The sequence below is a fragment of the Ornithorhynchus anatinus genome, chromosome 6 (genome assembly GCF_004115215.2).
Source record: "Ornithorhynchus anatinus isolate Pmale09 chromosome 6, mOrnAna1.pri.v4, whole genome shotgun sequence".
NCBI lineage: Eukaryota > Metazoa > Chordata > Mammalia > Monotremata > Ornithorhynchidae > Ornithorhynchus > Ornithorhynchus anatinus.
The window spans coordinates 1676973-1701289 of NC_041733.1; the positions used below are offsets into that span (position 1 = coordinate 1676973).

At 55.4% G+C, this 24317-nt stretch overlaps 1 protein-coding gene across 6 annotated transcripts in view; it reads right to left on the reverse strand.

The window, feature by feature from the left end:
• Positions 1–499: 499 nt before the first annotated feature.
• Positions 500–24317, reverse strand: part of RPS6KA6 (ribosomal protein S6 kinase A6) — a 91231-nt gene continuing 67413 nt past the window's right edge. For 5 of the 6 annotated variants that reach the window (XM_039912312.1, XM_029067204.2, XM_029067202.2 and 2 more), the window contains 9 exons: positions 23799–23923; positions 19952–20077; positions 18517–18606; positions 17326–17484; positions 12989–13150; positions 12132–12208; positions 9894–10011; positions 6043–6183; positions 500–5048 (listed from right to left, as the gene is read on the reverse strand). In XM_039912312.1, coding sequence (XP_039768246.1) covers positions 4923–5048; positions 6043–6183; positions 9894–10011; positions 12132–12208; positions 12989–13150; positions 17326–17484; positions 18517–18606; positions 19952–20077; positions 23799–23923 — 1124 coding nt within the window. In that variant the 3' untranslated portion in view covers positions 500–4922. The remainder of the gene's footprint in view (positions 5049–6042; positions 6184–9893; positions 10012–12131; positions 12209–12988; positions 13151–17325; positions 17485–18516; positions 18607–19951; positions 20078–23798; positions 23924–24317) is intronic. The other variant, XR_003760460.2, reaches the window with a different exon arrangement.

Consider the following 24317-nt stretch of genomic DNA (forward strand, 5'->3'; position numbering starts at 1 on the left):
ACGCGGCGGTAAGCCCCTCCTGGATCTTCAGATACCGACTGCAGAGGAAGATGGGGTGTTCTGGGAGAGACGTATCCGGGGTGTCGCTTTGGGTGAGAGATGACTCGAAAGCAAAAGACAAGACCGTACAAATAAACCCCGCGATTCTTACAATATAAAAGAGTGGGCCGACTTGCTCCTCGCCCACGAGGAGCCTAGAGGACAGAGGAGAGTTGTCCCTTTTTTTGGTTGGTTCAGCCGCACCGTCCAACGCCCCTCTGGTCGGCAGGAGGCCCGGCCCCCCGGGGTTCACGGCCCAATCCCGTGCGTATCCGAGGCCCGGCCAAGGGGACGGGGGGCTCCCCGTGCCAGATACCCAGTTGGACGGCGCCCCGACCCTGGCGGCGCAGCGCTCCCGTGCGACCGGCTCCCAAGAGCGGGTCGCCGCTGCCGGGCTTGTTGAGGTGAGGCCGCCCCGCTTCAGAAAACTCTCCGCCCGCAAAAATCACAGAGTTTGGTCTTTTGTAAAGTATTATAAATTTGCAGCCTTTTTATTCTAGTACCCATAGAATGCCAGTTATCAACATGGTTATCTTCATCATCGTTGCTCACAGAGTTTCAACAAGAACAAAAATAAATACAATTTTCTGTGTTGTCTTTGGCATGTCATAATTCGAAGTGAAAGCAATCTTAGCAGCACTGTGCGAGGAGAAACGGACTGGAGAACGCACAACTGGATTCAGCCTTACGAGGAGGAGAATGTAATACGAGGCAAACTTTAATGTCAATATATACAGAGCTTCGAAGGAAACAAACCCCCCCCCCCCCCAAATTTAAAAGAAATAAATAGAAGGGGATACAAAATCCACAATCTGTTCAGAGCGGGAAATGAGCGGTTCGGTATCGGATCGCTGGGGACGCCGCGTCGGTCGGTATCGCCGCCGTTGAGAAGTACTTTGGGCAGCACGTCCATTACACTGCACACAGGTCTCACTAATGCCCTTTCCCGTTTGGAAAATTGCGGCCACAGTCACCAGCAGGAGGATCAGTGCAAGGACGCCAAAGTGCTTGGGAAATGTTGTCCAGGCCCCCCGCCCCCCCACACACACACACGTACACGATCTACACACAAAACACACTTGTGCGTGTCTCCCCACAAAGCCTGCGATTCCTCATCGAAGAACGAAAAAACCAGAAAAAAAAAAAAGAAGAAAAAACACCACAAACCCCAACCTCCTCCCCACGACTCGACTATGGAATTGAAACTCGAGACGGAGTTCTCGTCGCTCGGTTGTGACGGGATCTGGACATTCGGCCGAGAGTTTCAAGACGCGGCAGGGACAGCCCGAGAAATGGTGGCTTCTGGTCGGGCGGTTCTCGTCAGGGCAGCACAAAACGGTGCCGAGCCGCTCCCACGGGGACCCCCCCCCCCCCCCCAGGACCCCCGCTTGTCACAGCCTTGGACTCCGGAGGGAGGGTGACCCCGACGCCCTCGGCCCGTCGACCCCCAGCGATTGGCGGGAAAAGCGAAGCCCGGTTCGGCGGGGGGCCCGTGAGTTGCGGAACGGAACGAGGCACGTGGCTCAGAGCGCTTACGCTTACGAAGGTCCTGATGTGCGCGGGGCGGTTCTCGGAGCGGGGCGGCGTTTGAAGCGGGGAGTTGTTTCCCGGAACTAGAAGGCGGGACCTTTAGGGTGCCCGTCTCTCAGCCGAGTCATCTGCGCGGGGCACGCTTCCCGCCCCCTTCTCGGGCGCCGACTGGCTTCTATGCCCCCGGTCTGGCCTGCTCAAGTGGAGCCAACTTTCTGCCCTCCTCCTCCTCGTCGCTGGCTGCTTCCCTGGTTCTACCTGGAGGCCCGTCTCCGGGCCTTCGTTCAGCAGAACCGAGGCCCGGTCCCTCCGGGGGCTCCGGCAATGGGGAAGATCTGACAACTGCCGGGGCCCCACCCCGCCACCCCGCTCCTCCAATTCCATGCAGTGCTGGGACCTCGACGGGGAGCGGAGCCGGGTGGTCTCAGGCGGGGCGGCCCCTCCTCCGGGATCCCAGACATTCTGCGGATCGGTCAGAGCGCGGCACCCTCCCCGACAGTCGCGTCGGCCTTAAACCGAGCCCACCTCCGAACACGCCGAGCCACTGTGCGATGGACCGCGCTCTCGGGCAGGCCTGGGGGCAGCCGACGCCTCCGGGGCAACGGCTGCCGACTACAGCTGCAGTGGCATCGCCACGTCCCAGAACCCCGACTGAGCAGGAGGGGCTCCGGGTCTGCGGTTGCGAGTGGGAGTTTAGGTCCCGACCCCTCCACCGATTTGCTGTGTCGCCCGACTGACACGCAACCTTTCCCGGGGCCTCATTTCTCTACCCGCACAGAGGGGAAACCCATTTGTGCTAGCGATATTGTGCATGTGTGTTTGTGTATCATTGTGTGTGTGTGTATGTGTGTGGAGTAGGGTGGCAGGGGACGGGTAGGTAAAGAACGTGAAAACTTCTTGAGCACACCGGAAGGGCACAATTTCAAGGGTCAAAGTTTTCTCATACTAGGATACTATCAGGGGAAACGAGTTATCAGTTTAGTACCAATCACAGTAACTATCTCAAAGTCCGTACGCTCGATTCTGAAGCATTCTTGGAGCTAAAAAAACAGGCTGAAGACCTATCTAGTCTTTCCGAGGTGACTGGGACAGTCACCTTTTCCATAAAATAGCCGGCTAACTTTCCCTAATGCGATAAGCAGGGAAACGCGCATCTCTCGGCAGCTCTCGCCCGACTCTCGGTAAACACAAAGCCCAACCGGAGAAACGCCCCGTGGAAATCGCCTCCGCTCCAAAAGCGGACCCCGCGATTTGCGTCATCGAACCGTCTAATGTTTTTCCTGAGTTTATTCACGCTAAGATGTGCTTTAGGACTAACGCTTGTTGGTCTGAGCAGAAATGGTGACGTTTCCTTGTAGCGGCGAGGACCCCGGTTCTCTTCCCCGTGAGGAGCCCGCCCGGGCCACCCTCTGAATTCCGGCTGAAGCCGGGGCGGGGGCGGGGGGGACAGCCTGGCTATCACTGCCCACCCCCCGGGTGCCGGTCGCCGGTCCAGGCAACCCTGGAATCGTCGGCGGGAGGCAGGATGGGCGCACCCCGCTTCCCCTGTGGGGGCCGCCGAGCCCCCCCCGCCACAGGCTCCCCCTTCCCATAGGGTCTCCTACCCTGCTCGCCTTCCAAGGGCCGGGCTCCGTGAGGGGCTCAAGCCCCTACCTTTCCCCGGGGCAACCTAAACGGAAACCCCCCCTTTGCCAACACCAGCTTTCTGGTTTTTTTTAAATAGGTAGAAACAAAAACTCGGAGACCGCCTCTGGGCAATTCCCTTTCCCCGTGCCCATTTTATTTGGCTCCGAGTGAGCGGTACGGAGAGGGGCAGGCCGGAGAAAAGAGCTTTCTCTAGGGCCTGGCCACTCCCGGATCACCGCCAGCAAAACCCTTCTCCGCCGATCCCGGCGGCGAGCGGAGCCCACCGCGGGCGAGGGGACGGCGGGGCGGGAGCCGCCCGTCCCACCCGCCCCTCTGGGCAGACACTGCTGGCCGTACAGTCAAGCGAGGGCAAGGGAGAGCGCCCGGGGGGGACCCTGGAGCTCCTGGAGTGCTGGGAGGGTTGGTGGGGGGAAGAGAGAGAGAGACAGAGACAGAGAGAGACAGCCGTACACGTTTTCCTTTCTAATGAAATACCAAACCTATAAGTCTCCCGGCCTAAATCGCACAGTACATCAGTGCTCCAGAGTAAGTTTCCTGTTCCCGGCGTGAACCCAAATACACAGCAACGGAACCCCAGGTGCTCACAAGCAGCTCACAAGTATTCACAAAGCCCAAGCCGCTCCCGCCCGGTTCACACCGGCGAGTCCCTTCCGGCCCGCCGGGGGGTGACGGGCGCGGTTCCGGGAGCCCGCCGAAGGAGGCCGCGTTGCCATCTCTGCCCAGGGCCTCGGGGCTACGAGGTTCGGCCGGAAGCGGTTCCGAATGCCTAACCGGAGGCCGCGGACCGATTCGGCCAACTTGGTTGGCGACGCGCTCCGTCGGAGGGGTGGCTCGTGCAGAGAACTTCTTCCCACGTGAAAGGCGACTCCGCTTCCCTGACACAGTACCGGGCCGCGGTCCCGGCCGCGGCCCTCCGGGGCGCGGCGGACTCTACGCCACACGGGCGGCTTGCGGGGATGACGGCAAAGCCTCGGCCGCCCACGGGGATGACGGTAAAGCCTCGGCCGCGGCATCCGGCGATCCCGGGTGACCCGGAGCATCCCGCGGGCCCGAAGCAGCGGCGCCCTTTACAGACCGGGGCAGGGTCAGGGGGAGAATCGATCCCACGGGCCCACCGGGAGGCGTAGGGAGGACTCGCTAAACCACGGGACCCCTGGTTTAACACCCAAGACCCCAAGGGTCCTTAAGACGACCCTCCGGCCCTGGGCCTCACTGCCCTCCTCCCCGGGCAAAGGGCTACCCCCGCCACGGTGCCCCTGCTCACTCCCGATGCCCTACCTTCCCTGGCGCGGCCACCGAGGGGGAAATGACGGGATCCAGCGGCCGGGCCGGGACCCTCTCCCCGACCCGCGAACGGAGACGACGGTGCCGGAGCCGCCGATCGTTGGCGACGCCCCCGCCTCCGGCGGAACGGGAACGCCGACTCCCCGCGGCCGCCGGCCGCACGTCCTCTCCGAGCCCGAACACGGAAACGCCTCTCGGTCGGGATGACGAAGCCTAATGGTCAACTGAAATAAACGCACACGTGGACAGCGCCTGCGGACGACACGGTGGGAGTCCCGAGGGCCAGGGTTTTTTTTTTTTCATCTTTTCTAAAAAAAAGGACTTGTACAGAGTCTTCAAGTAGTGCAGCGGGAAGCTCCGTCGCCCGCAGGCGGGGCCGGCGGCCGTCCCGAGTTCTGTCGCGGCCCTGCCGGAGCGCTCGCCTACAAGTCCGTGGACGTCAGCTTCTTCATGCTCCGCCGCTGAGCTAAACTGGAAGCGGCCACGGGCTCCAAGACCGGCTGGAAGGTCTTGTGGTTCAGGGCCGAGTAGGTGGCCGCCATGGCGCCCTGGAACGGGGAAACACGTCGCGGCGTGAGCAGCTGGCGGCCGAGGGAGACCACCACCCGGACCCCGCTTCTCCCCTCGCGGGGGCGGGTTCGCCACGACCGTGACCGTCCCCACCGAGGGGCGGGAGGCCGTTAGAGGCCCCCGTGGCTCCCACGGCCCCCGCCAACATCTCGGGATCCACGCCGCCTCCACTGAAAAGAAGGTTTCCGTTTCCCACGCCTGGCGTCAACGCCACTTTCCGAAAAGCGGCATTTTAAGGGGACAGTTCTGCCGCAGACGGGAGGCCGCGAAGCCCGCCGGAGCGGGCGTGGAGACGGCCGGCTGGAGGCCCCGGTTCCGGTCCGACCCTAGCACCAGCCGGCTGGGTGGCTCGAGGAGAGTCACCGAGCCTCTCTGGGCCTTGGTGTCCTCCTCTGGAAAATGAGGAGATAAGATCCCTGCCCTCCCTCCCTCCTAGACTGGGACCCCGGGGGGGTGTAAGAGGGAGAGGCAGGGGTCATACCCCATCTGATTATCTTGTGTGGGTCCTAGCGCTTAGTAAGGAGCAAGTGCTCAATGAATCCCATGATGTATAAATTAATGGGGGAAACTGTTCTCTTCTCAGTAAGCACAATTCAACTGGGAACAATAACAATAACAACTGTGGTATTTGTTAAGGGCATACTATGTGTCAAGCACTGTACTATGTACAGGGGCAGAGACAAGTCAATTAGGTCCCACGTGGGACTCACAGCCTAAGCAGGAGGCAGAACGGGTATCGAATCCCCATGCAGATGAGGGAACTGAGGCACAGAGAAGTAAAGGGACTGGCCCAAGGTCACCCAGCAGACAAATGGTGGAGCTGGGATGAGAACCCAGGCCCTCTGAATCCTGGGCCCGGGCTCTTTCTACTGGGCCTAGCACCCAGGATGGCTCCCCCCGTCCTGGGACCCGCCCCAGGGTCTGCGGGCCGGTGGTCTAGGTGGTCCCGAGGGCCGGCCGGGAGCAAGTTACCTTGACTAGATGGGGCGCGTCTTGCCTGTTGAGCTGATAGTGAGGCAGCTGGTCCCTGCAGGCTATCCACGAGTGTTTGAGGACCTGCTCGGCGGTGAATCGCTGCTGAGGGTCCACGTGGAGCATGTGGGACAGCAAGTCCTGCGTCCGAAGGGGGAGAGAAAACAAGCAGGCCCAAGTCAAGCCAGGTACGCAACTCCACACCCGTGACTGCGGCAGAAAAAAATCACTGCTCAAAACATCGACGCGACACGTGCCAAACGAAATAGAGCCCACTCTGCCCAGTGCTTCTGTGTCTTTTGCATTTCATCTGAGAAAAAGCAGGCTGACGACGTCAAATGGACGCTGAGCCACGCAGGTAGTTTAAATGGGCAGAGATACGTAATTTTATTTATCCTACGGTCAGTCCGACTTTCCTAATCTCTCTCTCCCACGGGCTTTGGACTGGACCGCTCCCCCAGCAGTACACGACACTACCGGCCAAAAGAACCGAGGGGTCCGGGGGGCTCCCCACTACGGCATCTGGTAGCAGAGCGTGGTCTGGTTTTCACCGTCCGCCCTGGCAGATGACACGTCTCCCCATCGTGTCCTCGCCCCTTTCCCTCTTCCTCTCTCGTCCATAAACAATGCACGTATCTGTCAGAACCCGCTAGACCGTAAGCTCCCCCAGGGCCGGGAGCTTGGCTCCTCCTGTCCTTTGACGCTTCCAACTTCCTACTACGGGGCTCAATGGCAGTCGCTCAACAGGTTTCTCTCTAGGAAACGGCTGCCGGCACGGCACTGGATTTCTGTCAATCCCGTCGATCCCCACCGAGAGGCGGCTGGGTAAGACGGAGCCCCACGGTAGAAACGGCAGCTCGTAAAGAAGCGTATCGGAGTGAGGAGCGGAGAGGGACGGCGGCCCAGAGGGAAGAGCAGACCGGCCCGTTCCAACAAGGACCCGGGACCCGGCCAGGAGCAAAGACGAGCAAAGGCAAAAGCGGCAGCCAACTGGGAGGGCCAGAGGTTCGCCGGAGCCCCAGACAATCCGTCCCTCAAAAAGGCCCCGGGCATCGGCTCTGTGACGTCCCCCAGGGGTCGGGGCTGCTCCTGGGGGGCCTGGGCGGAGGCTCCCGCTAAGAAAGCCCAAGGTGATGCCTCCCCTCTCGCCCCTCCAATCAGATCCCAGATCTCGGGGACGGGGGAGAGGGAGCTGACTACCCCTTGCCTCGCTCAACGGTCCTGACGGCAGGGCGGTCCCCTGCCTGGGTGGTTGCGGACTGGTGAACGCCACCCCCAGGCTGCGGAAACGTCACCACCCTCTGCCTGAGCCGTCCGAACACTGACTCGGGTCTCACTTTGGAGAGGTCCAGGTGGGGAAACAAGTGCCCAAGGGCTCTGCGGCACAGGGAGCGGACAAACTGAACGGCCCTACGGCAAGCCCCACCGGAAGGGACTCTGGAGCTGTGACTTGCCTCCGGGTGGTGGTTTGGGGGTGTTGGGGCTCGGCCCTTCTGCGGCTGCTTTCGGGAGGAGCCTGGTGACGGTGCCACGCACGCCCGAAGGCGGCCAGACTCGGCTAAGGGGCCTCGCGGCTCCACCAACCATCTCTCGGAAGAGAGTGGCGGGTTTTAGCTGGCGGACGAGCCAGGACTAAGGAGGAAACACAGACGGAAGCCAGGTTGCTCGGGAGTCGCTGGATTTTCTCAGCAGCCAAGAAAACCATCTCCCTCGCGACTCCCGCCGGACTCACGGACGCCACCGGGCTGGCTGTTTTTCAGTTGCCCGAGGGGGACACCCGCCGAGCCGAACGGGGGAAAAATGGGGACTGATTGCGTGGGGTCAAAGCGGGGACAAACCTCCCCGGGGAAGAGGCTGGGGATCTGAAAGTGATTGTGCGCCTGCCTGGAAGCCATTCCTCATGCCAATGTGCGGGCTGGATCCCACGGGCTAGGAGAGCCCCCTCCATGGGAAAAGCGAGCCAACTAAAATCGTTTGGGTTTGACTTCATTTGCGTTCTAATTCTCAGACGGGGGACAGTCTGCGTAGACTCCACGCTCTCTCCCCGGCCTCCAATCGTCTCGGACTACGGCCAAGCTAAGCTCCCTATACAGAGATCGGGACCCCCTTCAGAAAGACGTGAATGACTGGGCTTTGGCGGATCTCGATCTGCAGCCGAAACATTTCCTTTGGAAGCCGTTCCAAGTCAGGCTTGGGCCAAGACAGGGTGGCATCCCCTGGAGAGAACTGCAAAAACGCACTCATTCCCAGTGCTGGAGCCAGGAAAAACGTTCCCCGACCCCGGGCTCCTCTCACACCTGCCTGGAGCGGGGAGAGTCCGCATGCCCACACTTCCCCCTATCTTGAGGCGTGGGAGGGGCCTGCCCGGGGGGGGGGGGGGGGGGCCCTCGGTGGCTACCGTCAACTGTTGGCCAGGAGCCCGCAGCCTAAGTTAGCCCTATCCCCAGAGAAGGAAGGATGAGGGTCACCCCTCCCCCTCTGCCGCTTCCCTCAGCCTCTGTCGGGGACTCCTCCCTGGAGTCCGCCGAGTCCGCTGGAGGCAAAGTGAAACCCAACGTGAACCGTGACCCCGAGAGGGGCCGCTCCGAGGACCGGTCAGAGACCCGAGACCCACGGGTGCTGGAGGCCGCTCGTGCGGCTCAAGCGAGGACCGGGGAAGAGTTGGAGCCCGGGGAGAGAGGGGCCGGCGACGTGGAATGGAAAATGGAAAGAGAAGTCGGGGGAAGGCAGCGGGACTGACGGCAGGTGGCCGCTCCAGCCGGGTAAGCAGAAAGCCCCAGGGGACGAAGAGAGAGCCCGAAGCCCAGGGGGTCACAGAGGGAGCTGAGCCTGGGAGAGAGGGGCGAGTCCTCAGCGCTGCGCCGTGACCACTGGCCCGTCTCCGGAAGCCGGAGAGGCCCGTGGGGCCTCATCGGGATCCGTCCTGGCTACCGGACCCCGCTCCGTCGGCCGAGTTCTCTACTCCGCGAGGAGAGTCGCCCTCCGCTCCTAAATAAGGTGGTCGCGCCTCGGAAGGAGCAATCTGCTGAACCAAAACTGACCGGGAAATCGACATCCACTCTACACTTCTGGGGAGGCCACATTTACGTTTTGCCCGCTTTCTGTTTGCCCCACCGGCCCCTCGGGGAAAGCTGGATAAAAGGCCCAAAATGGGGTGGGTTCTACCGGCACGGTGTGAACCAAGCTATTATTTTACAGGGTATTCAGGAACCCTACATGCTGTCCCACAACGAATTTGAACGCATCAATTGCTCCCCACAGGTGTCCAAAATCACACGCTCTGTCTGTCAAGTCCAATTTTTAGCTCCGGCAAAACGGTCGGTGGCCGGGGCCCGTCTCCCTCGGTCTTCATTTATCCATTTCGGATACACACCGGCTTAAGCTCCTTATACCATTTTGTCCAGCTAGGAGGATAATTTGTCCTTTATAAGGATCAAGATATTTTTGGTGCGTGCAGCGGGGGGGGGGGGAGAAATATCTCTAGATATTTGTGCCGTCAGCTCCAAAAGGAGGCTTGAGTTTGAATGTACGGAAACGGTACTCAAACCTGAGAAATGCTATTCCGATTCACTTAAGGTGAAAAAACACCTCTCATTTGAGCTTCGGAGCAGTTTCACGCTCATCTGCCATACGTGGCCGAGGGAGTCTTCCAAACTAAGAGCTGGCTAGGAAAACGATCATTCCGCCGAAAGCAGAAGGGCTTACGTAAACCCCGGCAACCCCAGAAGCACGAAAGCGGAATCGAATGCCCGGGCCGGCCGGGTTAGTCGGCACTTCAAACGCGGCTTAGTCGGGGTCCGTGATATCATATTCGCATGCTTAATGAAAGGTACAACAAAATATATTTACACCTTTGCTGCATCTGAAACCGTGTCCCAGTTGCCACCGCTTAAAGAGAACTTCCCACTACCTATCCGTAAGAGGATTTCTTCGGGAGTGTCATTGGGGCCATTAGCAAAAGGAGTATAGCTAGTGAAAAAACACACAAACACAGGTTTTAGTAGCAAAGAATTACACACATGGGGCATCTCGGGAGGGTGGCGGACGCAGGATTTCATGCAGCGCTTCGCTGAGGAACACGCGGAAGACATCGTCTGATGCCCTCCCCGCCCCCTCCTCCCCCCCTCCGGCCTCCCGGCACGGCTTCTGGGCAGACGGGGCCACGGGACGGTGGGGTTCCCCGCCGCTGCGGCTTTTTACCCTTCACGGGAGACTCGTGGAAAGGGACCGCTATCTGCAAATTGTGGCAGCGGGAGAACAACCGGCGTCTAAGAACGGCTACTTTCCTCTTTTTTCCGAAAGGTTTACGGAGCCCCAGGATAAACGGTTTAGTTCTAGATCTGTGGGCCCCACGGTTCGAATCCTCCCTAAGCTTGAGAGCACGGACGAGGTTGGATTTCAGGCGCTCTCGAAATAAGGTTTATGCTTGAAAACCTGAACCTGTCGGCCGAGAATGGGAAACGGACATCCCTCTCGCCTCTCACCCCACCTCCCCCGCACCCTTCTTGGACCACCCCTCCCCTCCTGGAGCCGGCCCCGAAGGTCGGGAAGCGTCGGCCAGTAGGCCCCGGCCGCTCGGTTTTCTGACTTTGCCGAGGCAGCCCCCGTCGATGGGTTCGAACGCGTCCGCTGAGCCTCTTCGGGAACGGAAAGGGGCACCCCAAATGGGCCCCGCCGAGGGGTGTTTTCTAGCTCTCCCTATTTTGGGGGCAGTTTCCAATCGGCATACCGAACGGTGAACGGAAACCGGGACACCGAGACGGGGGGAAATAAATCCGGAGGGACTCGTTAGGCGGACGCGGCCTGGAGAGCCGACTGGCCGACTGCCGTCCGAGCGGAGAACCGAGTTTCCGAACTTGGTGCCCAAGTGGGGTCCCCCGCCGCTTCGCCCCGAAGATAGGGTGACTCGAGAAAACAACGAGGCGTGCCGGGGGTGAGGCGCGAGCGGCAGTGTGGCCCGGTAGTCAGAAGGACCCGGGTTCTAATCCCGCCTCTGCCACCTGTCTGCTGTGTGACCTCGGGCAAGTCACTTCACTTCTCTGGGCCTCAATGATCTCATCTGTAAAACGGGGATTAAGACTACGAGCCCCACGTGGGGGAGGGGCTGTGGCCAACCTGATTAGCTTGTATCTAACCCAGCGCTTAGTACAGGGCCTGGCACATAGTAAGCGCTTAACAAATACCATTTAAAAAAAAAAGTGTGGGAGGGCTGGGCGGATCCAACCTCGCTCCAGCCAGAAACGCGAGAAGGCCAAGTGTGAGGTGGCAGCCAAGCACACGGCAGAGAGATAGTTTGGAGACGGCGTGGGCCGGTCTGAAAGGACTCTCCTGTGGCCCAAACCCCCACCGCCTAAAGCCTGGTCAGCTCTTCTAGACCACAGGGGATGCTCTGTAAAGAATCCAGGGTGAAGGAGGGCTCAGGCCAACAGGCCTCCACCATACACACAGCGCCTCCCGTGCCGCTGTGGGCCATCTGGGCACGCGTGTGTGGGCGGAAGCGCGCACCTGGGGCATACCGTTGTGACGGGGGGGGGGTTGGAGAGGTTGGGGGGAGGTGGACGCTGCCAGAGCACTCACATCCCGGGAGAGGCTGGCCGCAGTTTGCAGGAAGACACACAAACGGGTTAGAGCAGGCCACTCCCGGGCTCGACGCCGGCCAGTACGGCTTGGAAATCCCACGGCCAGAACGAGACAGGCCCCCCCCGCGTGAAAAACGTCACCCAGAGCCCGAAAATGGGTTGCCCGTAAAGAAGACATATTAACGCTTTGGGCCTCGGGGAGGTGGCGTCCGGTCATTTCACTCTAACCCGGGGAGGAAAGGAGGCCTGAAGCTCTGCGTCTGACCCCGGGCGTCCCCTGGGCTCCAGCCTGAGGGCCGGGTCCTACCCGGTTCTGGCTGGAACCCACCCACTTTCCTCGGGACTTCTGCTCGAAAGACAAGTAACGATCCTTTCCCTCAGGTCACAGCCCCGTCCCCAGAATCCGGGGGTCGTCAGGAAGCCCCGGCAGCCGGGGCAACAGGCCTGGCGTGTGAGACGTGTCGGAGACCACAGCGACGGCGAGCCTCGGCGGGGGCGAGAGTTTCCTACCCAGCCAGCATCGTGTACAAGAGGACCCCCAGGCTCCAGATGTCACACGCAGCGTCGTACCCCTGCCTCATGAGAACCTAGGAGAGAAAACATCGCCGTCAAAAGTGGCAGACATCAGGCTAGCTCCCGTGAAGGAACAGGGTGGCCCCTATCTTGCCGGAAGCAGCACAGCATAGTGGGTAGAGCACGGTCCTGGGAGTCGGAAGGTCACGGGTTCTCATTCCAGTTCCGCTACATGTCTGCTGCGTGGCCTTGGGCAAGTCACTTAGCTGGACGTCAGAGTTCCCTCATCTGTAAAAAGGGGGTTGAGACTGAGAGTCCCCGGTGGGACACGGACTGCGTTCAAACTCATTTGCTTGTATCCATCACAACGCTTAGCACGGTGCACGGCACGCAAAAAGCGCTCAACAAATACCACAATTATCATCACCATCATCTACCACCATAGTCAGAGGTCATGGGTTCTAACCCCGGCTCCGCCGCTTGTCAGCGGCGTGACTTTGGGCAAGTCACTTCACTTCTCTGTGTCTCAGTGACCTCATCTGTAAAATGGGGATTAAGACTGTGAGCCCCACGTGGGACAACCTGATAACCTTGTATCCCCCCCCAGTGCTTAGAATCGTGCTTTGCACGTAGTAAGCGCTTAACAAATGCCATCATTATTACTATTATTATTATCCCTGTGCAGCCTAAAATTGAATGGATTTGCAATCGACGGCCCGGTTCCTTTGGACCGAAGACAATGCGATTCCAAAGCAGGGCAGGTGCCAGGACGGAACCGGGAGGGCCCGGTGACCCCGCTTGGGAGAGCGGAAGAGCAGAGCGAGGGCCCGACGTCGAGGCGGAGCAGGGACTACCTCGGGGGCCACGAAGTTGGCGGTGTAGCAAGGCGTCAGGAGCAGTCCGTTGTCTCCCCGGAGCTGTTTCGCAAAGCCGAAATCACATATCCTGATGGAGTCTGCGTTGTTGGAGTCATCCATATATAAAATGTTACTAGGTTTCAGGTCTCGATGCACCACCTGGGGGATACGAGAGAACACCTTTAACAACACCTTCCACTGCAGCACCTCTGAGAGGCTGATATCCTCGGGGGACGTCACTCCCCCTCTCCCCGGGCCGTCTCCCCGAATGCCTTGCCGAACTTGCACAGACTGGAATTGATTTTCGGGAATGAGACCGGCTCCAACTTTCACCAAGAGGCTTAAATGCAAACGGTTAACAATTAATTGCAGTGATTGAGCCCTTACTGCGGGCAGAGCCCTGGACTAAGCGCTTGGGAGAGGACAATACAACAGAGTTGGTAGACAGGTTCTCGGCCCACAACGAGCTGACGGTCTAGAGGGGGAAAAGGACACTGATACCAATAAATCGGTTACGGAGGTGTGCTGAAGTGTCGGGGACGCTGAAGGTGGCGTGAATATCAAGTGCTTAAGGGGTGCAGATCTAAGTGCACAGGTGATGTAGACGGGAGAGAGAGTAGGAGAAAAGAAGGCTCACGCCTTCAGGTCTCCTTTAATTTTGGATGAAAAGGTGACAGAAAGCCAAATATTTCCCCAGACCAGGTACAGGGAGAAGGTAAACGCCAAACAAAATCCCACTAAGACAGCAAACAACCTTTCTTTTTTGGGGGGGGGGATCCAAAAGTCCAAGAGAAATCTACGATTATTTATTCTGATAAAGCGAATTAGAAAATGTGATAGCCTTAGTGCTGGATTTGCTAAGAAATATCTCCTGTCAAATAAATTACCTTAAGTAAATTATGAAGGTCACCATTTGAAAATGAACCACCATTTTTAAAAAATGAAATGCCTTAAACGACTTTAATTTGAACATGAACAAGAAGAGCTTGAAGAATGTCCTTATAATTGAATGACCTAATTGATCTTAGGGTAATGATTTTTGCTTTTATAACACTGGAAAATAAAATTGGGATGATAAATTCCAATACAATGTGTTAAATTAGAGTCTGTACCCGATGTCTGTACCCAAAAAGATTATAATGAAATTCAAGATATCCATCTCCTGTCCTGGGAAAATGATTTTCTTTGACTTTGTTTTTCTGGGAAAAATCCTAATTTAACACTCCCATTTAGTCTATAAGTAAAAAAAAAAAAAAAAATTAAAAATAAAAGAAACAAGGAGAGACGATTAATGTAATCGACACTCAGAAGCTTTAAGTAAATTCAAGGACTCGATTATTCATTCAATAGTATTTATTGAGCGCTTACTATGTGCAGAGCACTGTACTAAGCGCTTGGAATGTATAAATCGGCAACAGATAGGGACAGTCTCCGCCCTTTGACTGTGAGCTCATCGTGCGCAGGGACTGTCTCTCTTTACTGCTACACTGTACTTTCCCAAGCGCTCAGTACAGTGCTCTGCACCCAGTAAGCGCTCAATAAATACGAATGAATGAATGGTCTATTTTAAAGTAGCAGAAGATTATGAAAAAGCCGGGCTTTTTTTCCATTTCCTTCTAGATGCACAAATTGTGTATGATGAGTGCTCACTGGGTGCAGAGCACTACACCGAGCGCTCAGGAGAGGACCACAGTTAATAGGAATTGACAGTCTAACAATACTTCCAATATTTCTTTGACTAGGCTGCAGACAGCTATTCAAGCTTATTACTGTGTGCACAGCACTGTTAGGTGACAGGATTTTTCCAAATCAAATCCCTGGATCAGATTGATCCAAGAGGACCAGAGAGGGCAGGGGATGCTAATAGGTTTGAGGGAAAAGTTAAAAGAAAGAACATGGACCGTACAATTCAAGTATTACAAAGCCTCGCCGTTTCCAGCCCTGACACTTTACATTTCAGATTTCATTACACTCCACTCAAATGATACATCTCCTGAGGGTGCCATGCTGTTACTTGGATTTTACAGTCTGCACAAATGGAACTGCATTTCCCGTTTTGGTTTTTTTTTTTAAAAAAAAATGGTATTTCTGAAATGTTTACTATGTGCCAGGCACTGTATTAAGCGCTGGGGTAGGTGCAAGATAATCAGGTTGCGCACAGTCCCTGTCCCACAAGGGGCTCACAGTTTTAATTCCTATTTCACGGATATGGAAATTGAGGCCCAGAGAAGTCAAGTGACTTGGCCGAGGTCACACAGCAGGCAAGCGGTGTGGAGCCGGGGCTAGAACCCAGTTGCCTTAAAACGCCGGGGTTGTGCTCGTGCCAAAATGCTCGTGCTGTAAAACCCGCCCGGAAGCTGGTACCGTACAGTGGTGGGTGGGTGGGTGGGTGTGTGTCCTTCTGTTGAACTGTACTCTTCTCAAGCGCTCACTACAATGCTCTGCACACAGAAGGCGCTCAGTAAATACGCTATTGAATCATGCCAAAAGAGGGACAGATCAAGAAACGATCCCCAGTGGACTCTCACTACATTCCACTCATTCATTCAATCGTATTTATTGAGCGCTTACTGTGTGCACAGCACTATATTAAGCCCTTGGGAGAGTCCAGTACAAGAGACATTTCCTGCCCACCACAAACTTACGGTCTAGGGGAGGTGGGACAGACATTAATATAAATAGATTACAGATTTGTACATAAGCGCTGTGCCTGGGAAGGGGGATGAACAAAGGGAGCAAGTCAGTGTGATGCAGAAGGGAGTGGGAGAAGAGGAAAGGGGAGCTTATTCAGGGAAGGGCCTCTTGGAGGAGTTGGGCTTTGAAGAGAGGGAGAGCAATCCATGGTAATTTATTGGAACATCTGTCTCCCCCTCTCGACTGTTAGCTCCTTTCGGGCAGGGATCACGTCTATCGACTATCCTTTAATGCTCTCCCCAGCGCCTAGCACAGTGCTCGATCACAGTAAATGTTCAATAAATACCACTGATTGATGAGCAGACTGAACGGAGTGCCCGAAAGCGAGGGTCGTTAAGTCATAATCTCTGGGTTGAAAGGAAGTGACCTAACCTTCCCATCATTCCCAAACGGGAGCAGGCTGAGAACTTTGGGGTCGGTGACCTAAGAGCCCTCGATGAGCAGTGGAGAACTGTTTTAGACGTGGACCCGATCCTCTGTTTCCAGAGGTACCTTTCCCCAGATAGCAATGATACCTTTGTGTACTCCTAGCCACACACCTCAAAATAATTATAGTAATAAGTATTGCAGAATGTGTTAAATGCTTACTCTGTGCCAAGCACTGTACCAAGCCCTGGGGTAGATGCGAGACGATTAGGGCGGACGCAGTCCCTGCCCCCTCAAGGGGCTCACGGTCTAAGTAGGAGGGGAACAGGTATGGAATCTCTGCTTTACAGATGAAGAAATTGAGTCACAGTAAAGTGATCCGCCCAAGGTCACACAGCAGGCAAGTGGCAGAGCCGGGATTGGAACCCAAGTCTCTCGACTCTCAGGTCCGGGCTCTTTTCACTAGCCCGTGCTGCTTCCCAAAAATCAACAACCAGAGAGAAGAGTCATCTGTACATGAGCGAGTAATTCCTGGGATTGTCATTTATTTATACTATAATTATTATATCATTATATACTTTATATTATTTATCTTAGTCTCTGTCTCCCCCTGTAGAGATGTAAGCTCACTGTGCGCAGGGAACCTGTCCACCGCCTCTGTTGTATTTTACTCTCCCAACTGCTTAGTACAGTGCTCGGCACACGGTAAGCGCTCAATAAATATGATTGACAGAAGTGATTAAATAAGATGCACAATTTTTTTTCCGCTGAACACCCGATGGAGCCCTGTTAAAGAGGAAAATCTAGTGAGGTAATGAGTTACCCCATCGACCAGTGAGCTGGGGACAAATACTTCAGGATCGAACCACCCAAGGAGGAAAACCGGGTCGCGGAGAGGGAGCGGAGCGTGGAGAATCCGGAGAGGATTAAGAGGGCGGATATTCTGAGTGATGAAAAGGTCAGAAAGACAGGCCCTCTCACTGGAGAGGCAGCTGAGGCGAGACCTAACGACGGCCCCGCGCTCAGTGAACAGGATACTTCCCGGGAAAGCCGAGTTCGAAAGAGGAAGAAGCGGGGTGGCTTGTAGGGCGTCCGAAGGGCTTCCTGACCCGAGTCGTTCGGGGAGGCTGTGGAAACCGCTCTGAAACCAGGAGGGAGTCCAGTCCGTGAGGCCCGAGACGGCCTAGCCGGTCTCCAACTAGCCCGAACGGTTCTTTTCCCCGGAACAGTTCGCCCAGGGAAACGAGGGGAAGTCCCCACGTTTGGCCACTTACTCCTTGACAGTGAAGGTAGTCTACTGTTTTCGTGATGGTGTACAACACGGCACTGGCCTCCCGCTCGGAGAAGTATTTTTGTCTGAGGATTCGATCGAGCAGCTCTCCTCCTTTCATCAGCTCGGTAACGAGGTAAATGTATCTGCCGTCATCATACACCTTGGAAGAGAAGAGGCACACCTGAGAGTCCGCCCTTGGGCACGGTCAACGCTGCTTCGGAAACACTTAAGGCGTTGGCTTGTTTCACGCTTTCCTGCGAGATGATCACTTGACTCTCCGCTGGGACCACAGCTATCGCAGCCGTCGTGGGGCAACAGGACAAGGAAGGTCCCCCTGCCTCCCTCCCACACTTGGTCGCCCAGGGGAACCGGCTGACTCTCCATTTTGTAAAAACTGTCGCTCCCCACAAGTTTTTAAATCGGCAAGTCGGCCACGATGAAGATAAACTTTCTCGCCTCTTCCAAATATACTGGTACCATAGGCCCTAACCCAAGAACTCGCCTTTTGAGAGAGTTACTGAGACTACTGAAAACTCACAAATTCAGTTTAGTTGCCTCTCCAGAAATGATCGTCGAGGGAAAAATGAAAAAGCTGGGCGATGAATAGATATCTGTCCAAAACGGTCTGCTCTCCATCCCCTCCCCTCCAAATCTGTCACCCAATCTGGCAATCACTGAGGTAAGATTTGGAAATCTCCCTAAATTCTGTCATCCCTTCAAGTTTTTATGGAACCACACAACATTGGACATTGCTGCAACTCAATATACAGCTGCCCGCTGTGCCAGGGTGAACGAGAAAGCATCCATTTTCAACCTTTTAGACACATTTAGGAGAAGCGGCGTGGCCTAGTGGATAGAGCCTGGGCCTGGGACTCAGAGGATCCGGGTTCTAATCCCAGCTCTGCGGCTTGCCTGATGGGTGACCTTGGACAATCACTTCACTTCTCTGTGCCTCAGCTCCCTCCACTGCCAAACAGAGATTCAATACCTGGTCTCTCTCCTTCGTAGACTGTGAGACCCACGTGCGACCTGATCATCTTATAGCCGTCCCAATGCTTAGTACAGGGCTTGGCACATAGTACGTTCTTAAATACCACCACTATTATTAACTCAGTGGACACCATTTCCGGAAGAAGGAAACTCGGCTGAGCAGCAGATGACTTCCTCTCAGGCCCTCGAGGTGAATACTTACATCCTTTAACGTGATGATGTTGGGGTGCTGGCCGTAACGCATCAGAATTTCAATTTCTTCTGACGGATCTCTTTTACTTTTGTCAATTATCTGTGAAGTAAGGTTCGGGGAAACTCTGAGGACAACGAAGCCTTTCATTTTCTTCATCTTACACACGCCCAGACCAGTTTAGGGGATTGTGGAGGGAACTTGAAGAGCTGTCCTCATGACTCCAAACACCTAAATGTGCTGACTTGGATCAGTCGGCTCTCCCAGCGGGCTGGGCTTTGCGTAGCCTACTGGTTACGCAGCCCGGGCCTGGGAGTCAGAAGGTCTTGGGTTCTAATCCTGGCTCTGCCACTTGCCTGCCGTGTCACCTCGGGGGAGTCACTTCACTTCTCTGCGCCTCAGTTCCCTCATCTTTAAAATGGGGATTGAGACTGTAGGCCCCACCTGGGACGGGGACTGTGTTCATCCTGATTTGCCTGTATCCATCCCGGTGCTTAGTGCAGCGCCTGGCACATAGTAAGCGCTTAACAAATACCATAATTATTATCCTCCCAGATACCCGTGGCAAGGAAAGCCCCACTCGGGAGTGCCTCTAGCAGGTCCAGCAGTGCGCCGCACAGAGCTCAGTGAATATAACCGATTGATCGATTGACGTTTCTTGGGGGTGCGCACTGTCGATTCCTCCACCACCATATGGCCCTGGACCCAGAAGGGCTCCTGCTGTCGGGAGAACGTTCCCGGTTCTGCCCAAAACGCACGGTGGAAACACACATTACGGGAGAAGTGAACGCCCTGTCTCCAGCCTGACAAACCCATGGGTGAATCTGATTTTCTTCTACCACACTGGGCCGCCGAGGACCAGGCGACAGAGGTAAATATGACCCGATCCAAGGCTTAGTACGGTACTCTGCACCCAGTAAGTGCTCAATAAATACCACTGACTAAAAATGCCATCGATCCCTACCCTCGGGGAGCTCCGATCTAACCAACGGGGTCGTCGATATTTCTTCTGCACGAAATGACGATCTGATTTGGTGGCTTTTGGTCCGCTTCTCTGAAAACTCTAGTCGGTGTATTTAGAGAGGGGTACTGATCCAAGCAAATTCACTTAACTGCTTTCAGGGTCCGAACACCACATACATGCGTTGAAACTCGTCCTCTAGCCTGTAAGCTCGTTGTGGGCAGGGAGTATGTGTTCTATTGGCTATCGCTCTCTCCCAAGCACTTAGGGCAGTGCTCTGCACACAGTAAGCGCTTAATAAATACGATTTATTGATTGAATGAAAGCGATGACTTCTTCAACTGGAAACACAACAGAATTCCAACGTGCGGCCTGCAAAACCCTGACTTCCTCACTAATCCTCCCATCCCCTGAGAGGATCCCCCGCCCCAGTGACCATTTAATACACAACTTCTACCGCCCACCCAAGAGGACCGACACAAGTACCTTCACAGCCAATTCCATGCTGGTGGCTCCGTGCACACATCGCTTGCACACCGAATAAGAGCCAACGCCAATGTCCTCCTTTAATTCGTACACGTCGTTAAACTGGGCACTGTTGCCGTGGAGTTGCTTCAAAAAAAAAAAAAAAAAAAGAATAAATAAAAGAGCACAAAAGTATCTGTCAGAGGATGGAGACTGTTTCCCAAACCGGGGAAAAATATCAACAGTCTTCGAGCGTTTGTAATACCTCTTGGAGATCGAAAGCTCCTGGAGGGCAGCGAGTATGCCTGCCAACTCTACTGTTTTGTCCTCTCCTAATCGCTTACGACAGTGCTCTGTACACGGTAAGCGCTCAATAAATACCATTCATTGGCTGACTGATCTACAGGAACCTCCGCGGGCCAAGCTGAAGCAGTAGCGGTCTTCCACGGGCGACCCCACGAGACCAGCCGACCCCGGCCGCGATTTGCCCGGTCGGTGACTCGATTTAACGGGAAGAAGCATCGCAGATGAGGGTGCCCCACGTGGCCCGGGCAAACGCCGGGGTCGTGAGGTTATGGAGCGGGGTTGGGGCAGGGATTCCCACACGGCGGATAGCGATCCCCGAACCCTACCTCGCAGGGGTCTGGTGAGGAGTGAACGGAAATAACTGACGTACGGTGCTTGGATAATGAAAGTAGCAAACAGAAACTAGGGTCAAGCATTTAGTACGGGGCTCTGCACACGGTAAGCCCTCGATAAATACGACCGATTGCAATACAACTGATTGATCGGTCACCCTAGGACCGCCACCGCTTCCTGAAAGCGGCGGCCGAAGCCGAGAGCAGAAGGAATCTTCCCCCCTAGGCAGAGTGTTGTCGACGGGGTACTGGTTCCCGAACGGAGGCTGGAGACCCCATTCCTACCCCAGTTACTCAGGATTTTGAGCTCACACTCTGAGTGCAAGCTCATTACGAGCGGGGAATGTGCCTGCTAATTGTTTTGAATTATAATAATAATAACGATAGTATTTGTTAAGCCCTTACTGTGGGCCAAGCACTGTTCTTAGCGCTGGGGTAGTTACAGGGTAATGGGGTTGTCCCACGTGGGGCTCACAGTGTTAACATTTTACAGATGAGGTGACTGAGGCACAGAGAAGTGAAGTGGCTTGCCCAAAGTCACACAGCTGATAAATGGCGGAGTGGGGATTAGAACCCACGACCTCTGACTCCCAAGCCCGGGCTCTTTCCACTAAGCTACACTGCTTCTCCCGAGTGCTTAGAACAGTGTTCTGTAGACAGTAATAATAATAATGTTGGTATCTGTTAAGCGCTTACTATGTGCCGAGCACTGTTCTAAGCGCTGGGGTAGACACAGGGGAATCAGCTTGTCCCACGTGGGGCTCACGGTCTTCATCCCCATTTTCCAGATGAGGGAACTGAGGCCCAGAGAAGTGAAGTGACTCGCCCACGGTCACACAGCGGACAAGGGGCAGAGCTGGGATTCGAACTCATGAGCCCTGACTCCAAAGCCCGTGCTCTTTCCACTGCGCCACGCTGCTTCTCTGCTGCTCTAGACAGTACGCACTCAGTAAGTACCCTTGATTGATTATTACAGATGGGAAATGAATTTACATGGCGTAGTCGATAGAGCCTGGGCCTGGGGGTCAGAAGGTCACGGGTTCTAATACTGGCTCGACCACCTGTCTGCTTTGTGACCTTTCATTCATTCAGTCAGTCGTATTTATTGAGAGCTTACTGTGTGCAGAGCACTGCATTAAGCGCTTGGAAAGTACAATCCGGTAACAAAGAAAGACAATCCCTACCCAACAACAGGCTCGCTCATAGTCTAAAGACCTATATGGGCAAGCCACTTTGACTTCTCTGTGCCTCAGTTACCTCATCTGTAAAATGGGGATTGAGACTGTGAGCCCCATGTGGGACAAGGACTGTGTCCACTTCAATTTGCTTGTATCCCCCGGCGCTTAGTACAGTGCCTGATATATAATAAGCGCTTAAAATTATATTTATTAACATCGTTAGGAGGAGTTCCACAATACTACGGCCGGCCCTGACTTTGGCAGAAGTAAAATGGACGCGTCAACCCGCCACGACTCTGGACCCCTCCACTGCCATCAGGGGCTCCTGGAGCCGGCCCCGGAGAAGCGGCGTGGCTTAGTGGAAAGAGCACGGGCTTGGGAGTCAGAGGTTGTGGGTTCTAATCCCGGCTCCGCCACTGATTCATTCATTCCATCGTATTTATCGAGCGCTTACTGTGTGAAGAGCACTGTACTAAGCGCTTGTAAATAAAGTACGGTTCGGGAACAAATAAAGACAAGCCCTATCCAACATGGGCTCACAGTCTAAAGACCTTGGGCGAGCCACTTCACTTTCCTGTGACTCAGTTACCCCAGCTGTAAAACGAGGCTTAAGACTGTGAGCCCCACGTGGGACAACCTGAATAACTCGTATCTACCCCAGCGGTTGGAACAGTGCTCGGCACATAGTAAGCACTTAAATACCATGATTATTGTTTTTCTCTTCTAGACTGTGAGCCCGGTGTTGGGTAGGGATTGTCTCTATTTGTTACTTTCCAAGCGCCTGGTACAGTGCTCTGCACACAGTGAGCGCTCAATAAATACTACTGAATGAATGATGCCACAGAAGGAGAGTGCTGGATGTCGAGAAACAGTCTAACGTACAGATAAGGTACACCGAGGACAGCCCGTTAAAGCCCACCGGGGGAAACGAGGGAAGAAACGGGCCCCTTGGAGCTCGCAGGATTCTCCCCGGCCCGGAAGGCCCGAGAACCGGGGACCAGGTACAGAGAGGGGATGCGAGCTCTCTGCAGTCAGCAGAGTAAATCTCCGGCTCAGGCTCACCAGGGAATAATAATAATAATAATAATAATAATAATAATAATAATAATGTTGGTATTTGTTAAGCGCCGGGGTAGATACAGGGTCATCAGGTTGTCCCACGTGAGGCTCACAGTCTTAATCCCCATTTGACAGATGAGGTCACTGAGGCCCAGAGAAGTGAAGTGACTCGCCCACAGTCACACAACTGACAGGGGGCAGAACCGGCATTCGATCCCATGCCCTCTGACTGCCAAGCCCGGGGCTCTTTCCACTGAGCCACGCAGCTTCTCCAAGCAGCGTGGCCTCTGGAGAGAGCCCGGGCCTGGGAGTCAGAAGGACCTGGGTCCTAATCCTGGCTCCACCACTTGTCTGCTGTGTGACCTTAGGTAAGTCACTTCACGTCTCTGTGCCTCGGTTACCTCAGCTGCAAAAATGGGGATTCAAAAATGTGAGCCCCACGCGGGACAATCTGATTATCCTGTACCCACCCCAGCGCTTAGAACAGTGCTCTGCACAGAGTAAGCACTTAAATACCATAATAATTATTATTATTATTCTCCGGGCTTGTCATCTGTAAAATGGGGATTAAAACCGTGAGCCCCACGTGGGACAGGGACTGTGTCCGACCTGATTAGCCCGACCCCAGTCCTTCGAACAGTGCTTCACACACAGTAAGCACTTAAATACCACTGTTATTATTATTATCAGCTACCTCCCGCAGGTGGGACCGCCAACCGAGGAGGAGGAGGAGGACGACGACGAGAAGGGGGAGGAGGCGTGGAGGAGGCTCCCATGGAACCATCCCAGGTAACTGAGCTGTGGGCGGGTCCACGGAAAGCCCCGAGGCCCAGCGCGTCGGGGTTTGGGCTTGGCATCGCGGAAGGCGGTACGACGGGCCACACGGGGCTCGGGGTGACGCTTGCCACGTTGCCCCGTCCCCAGGCGAAATGGAAACACCCCATTCCTCACCCTGCAGGCGGTGGATGGCACACAGGTTGGCTCCCGATTTACCTGGACGATGGGCAGTATGTTTGTGAGGGGAGATGTTTTATGATCCTCTATGGCGGTCGTTGCAACGAAGCTAAATCCTTTGAAGAGCTGATGCGCGTTAGCGCTGGGGGGGACTCCGGGAGAATCTAGTTTTCAAAGAACGCACACTGTTAAAAATGCCTCCGTCTGGACAGCTTCAGTACATTAGTTTTTTCCTGGCACATTTCCCCACATTACCCATTCCCCTCCCATCTTCTGCCCCGCAAAAGGAGAGTTTTAAGGACAAGGGACTCAAATATACCATGATCCTCTCGACCGTCCAGTGCCCTCAGCTCTTGATCCCTTCCTTGCGGGGTCTCCGACCGGGTTTTCACTTCCTGCTTCATTCTGGGGGACCCTGGTCTGAACCCAAGCGACCCCTCAAAGTACCCAGGCGCTCTTGACGGAAACTGCCCTAGGCCGGGGTGATAACAGAGCGACAGCTAGGCTCTCACCAAGACACCGGTTCGTTCTGAAACTCCGCCAGACCCTCCACCTCCT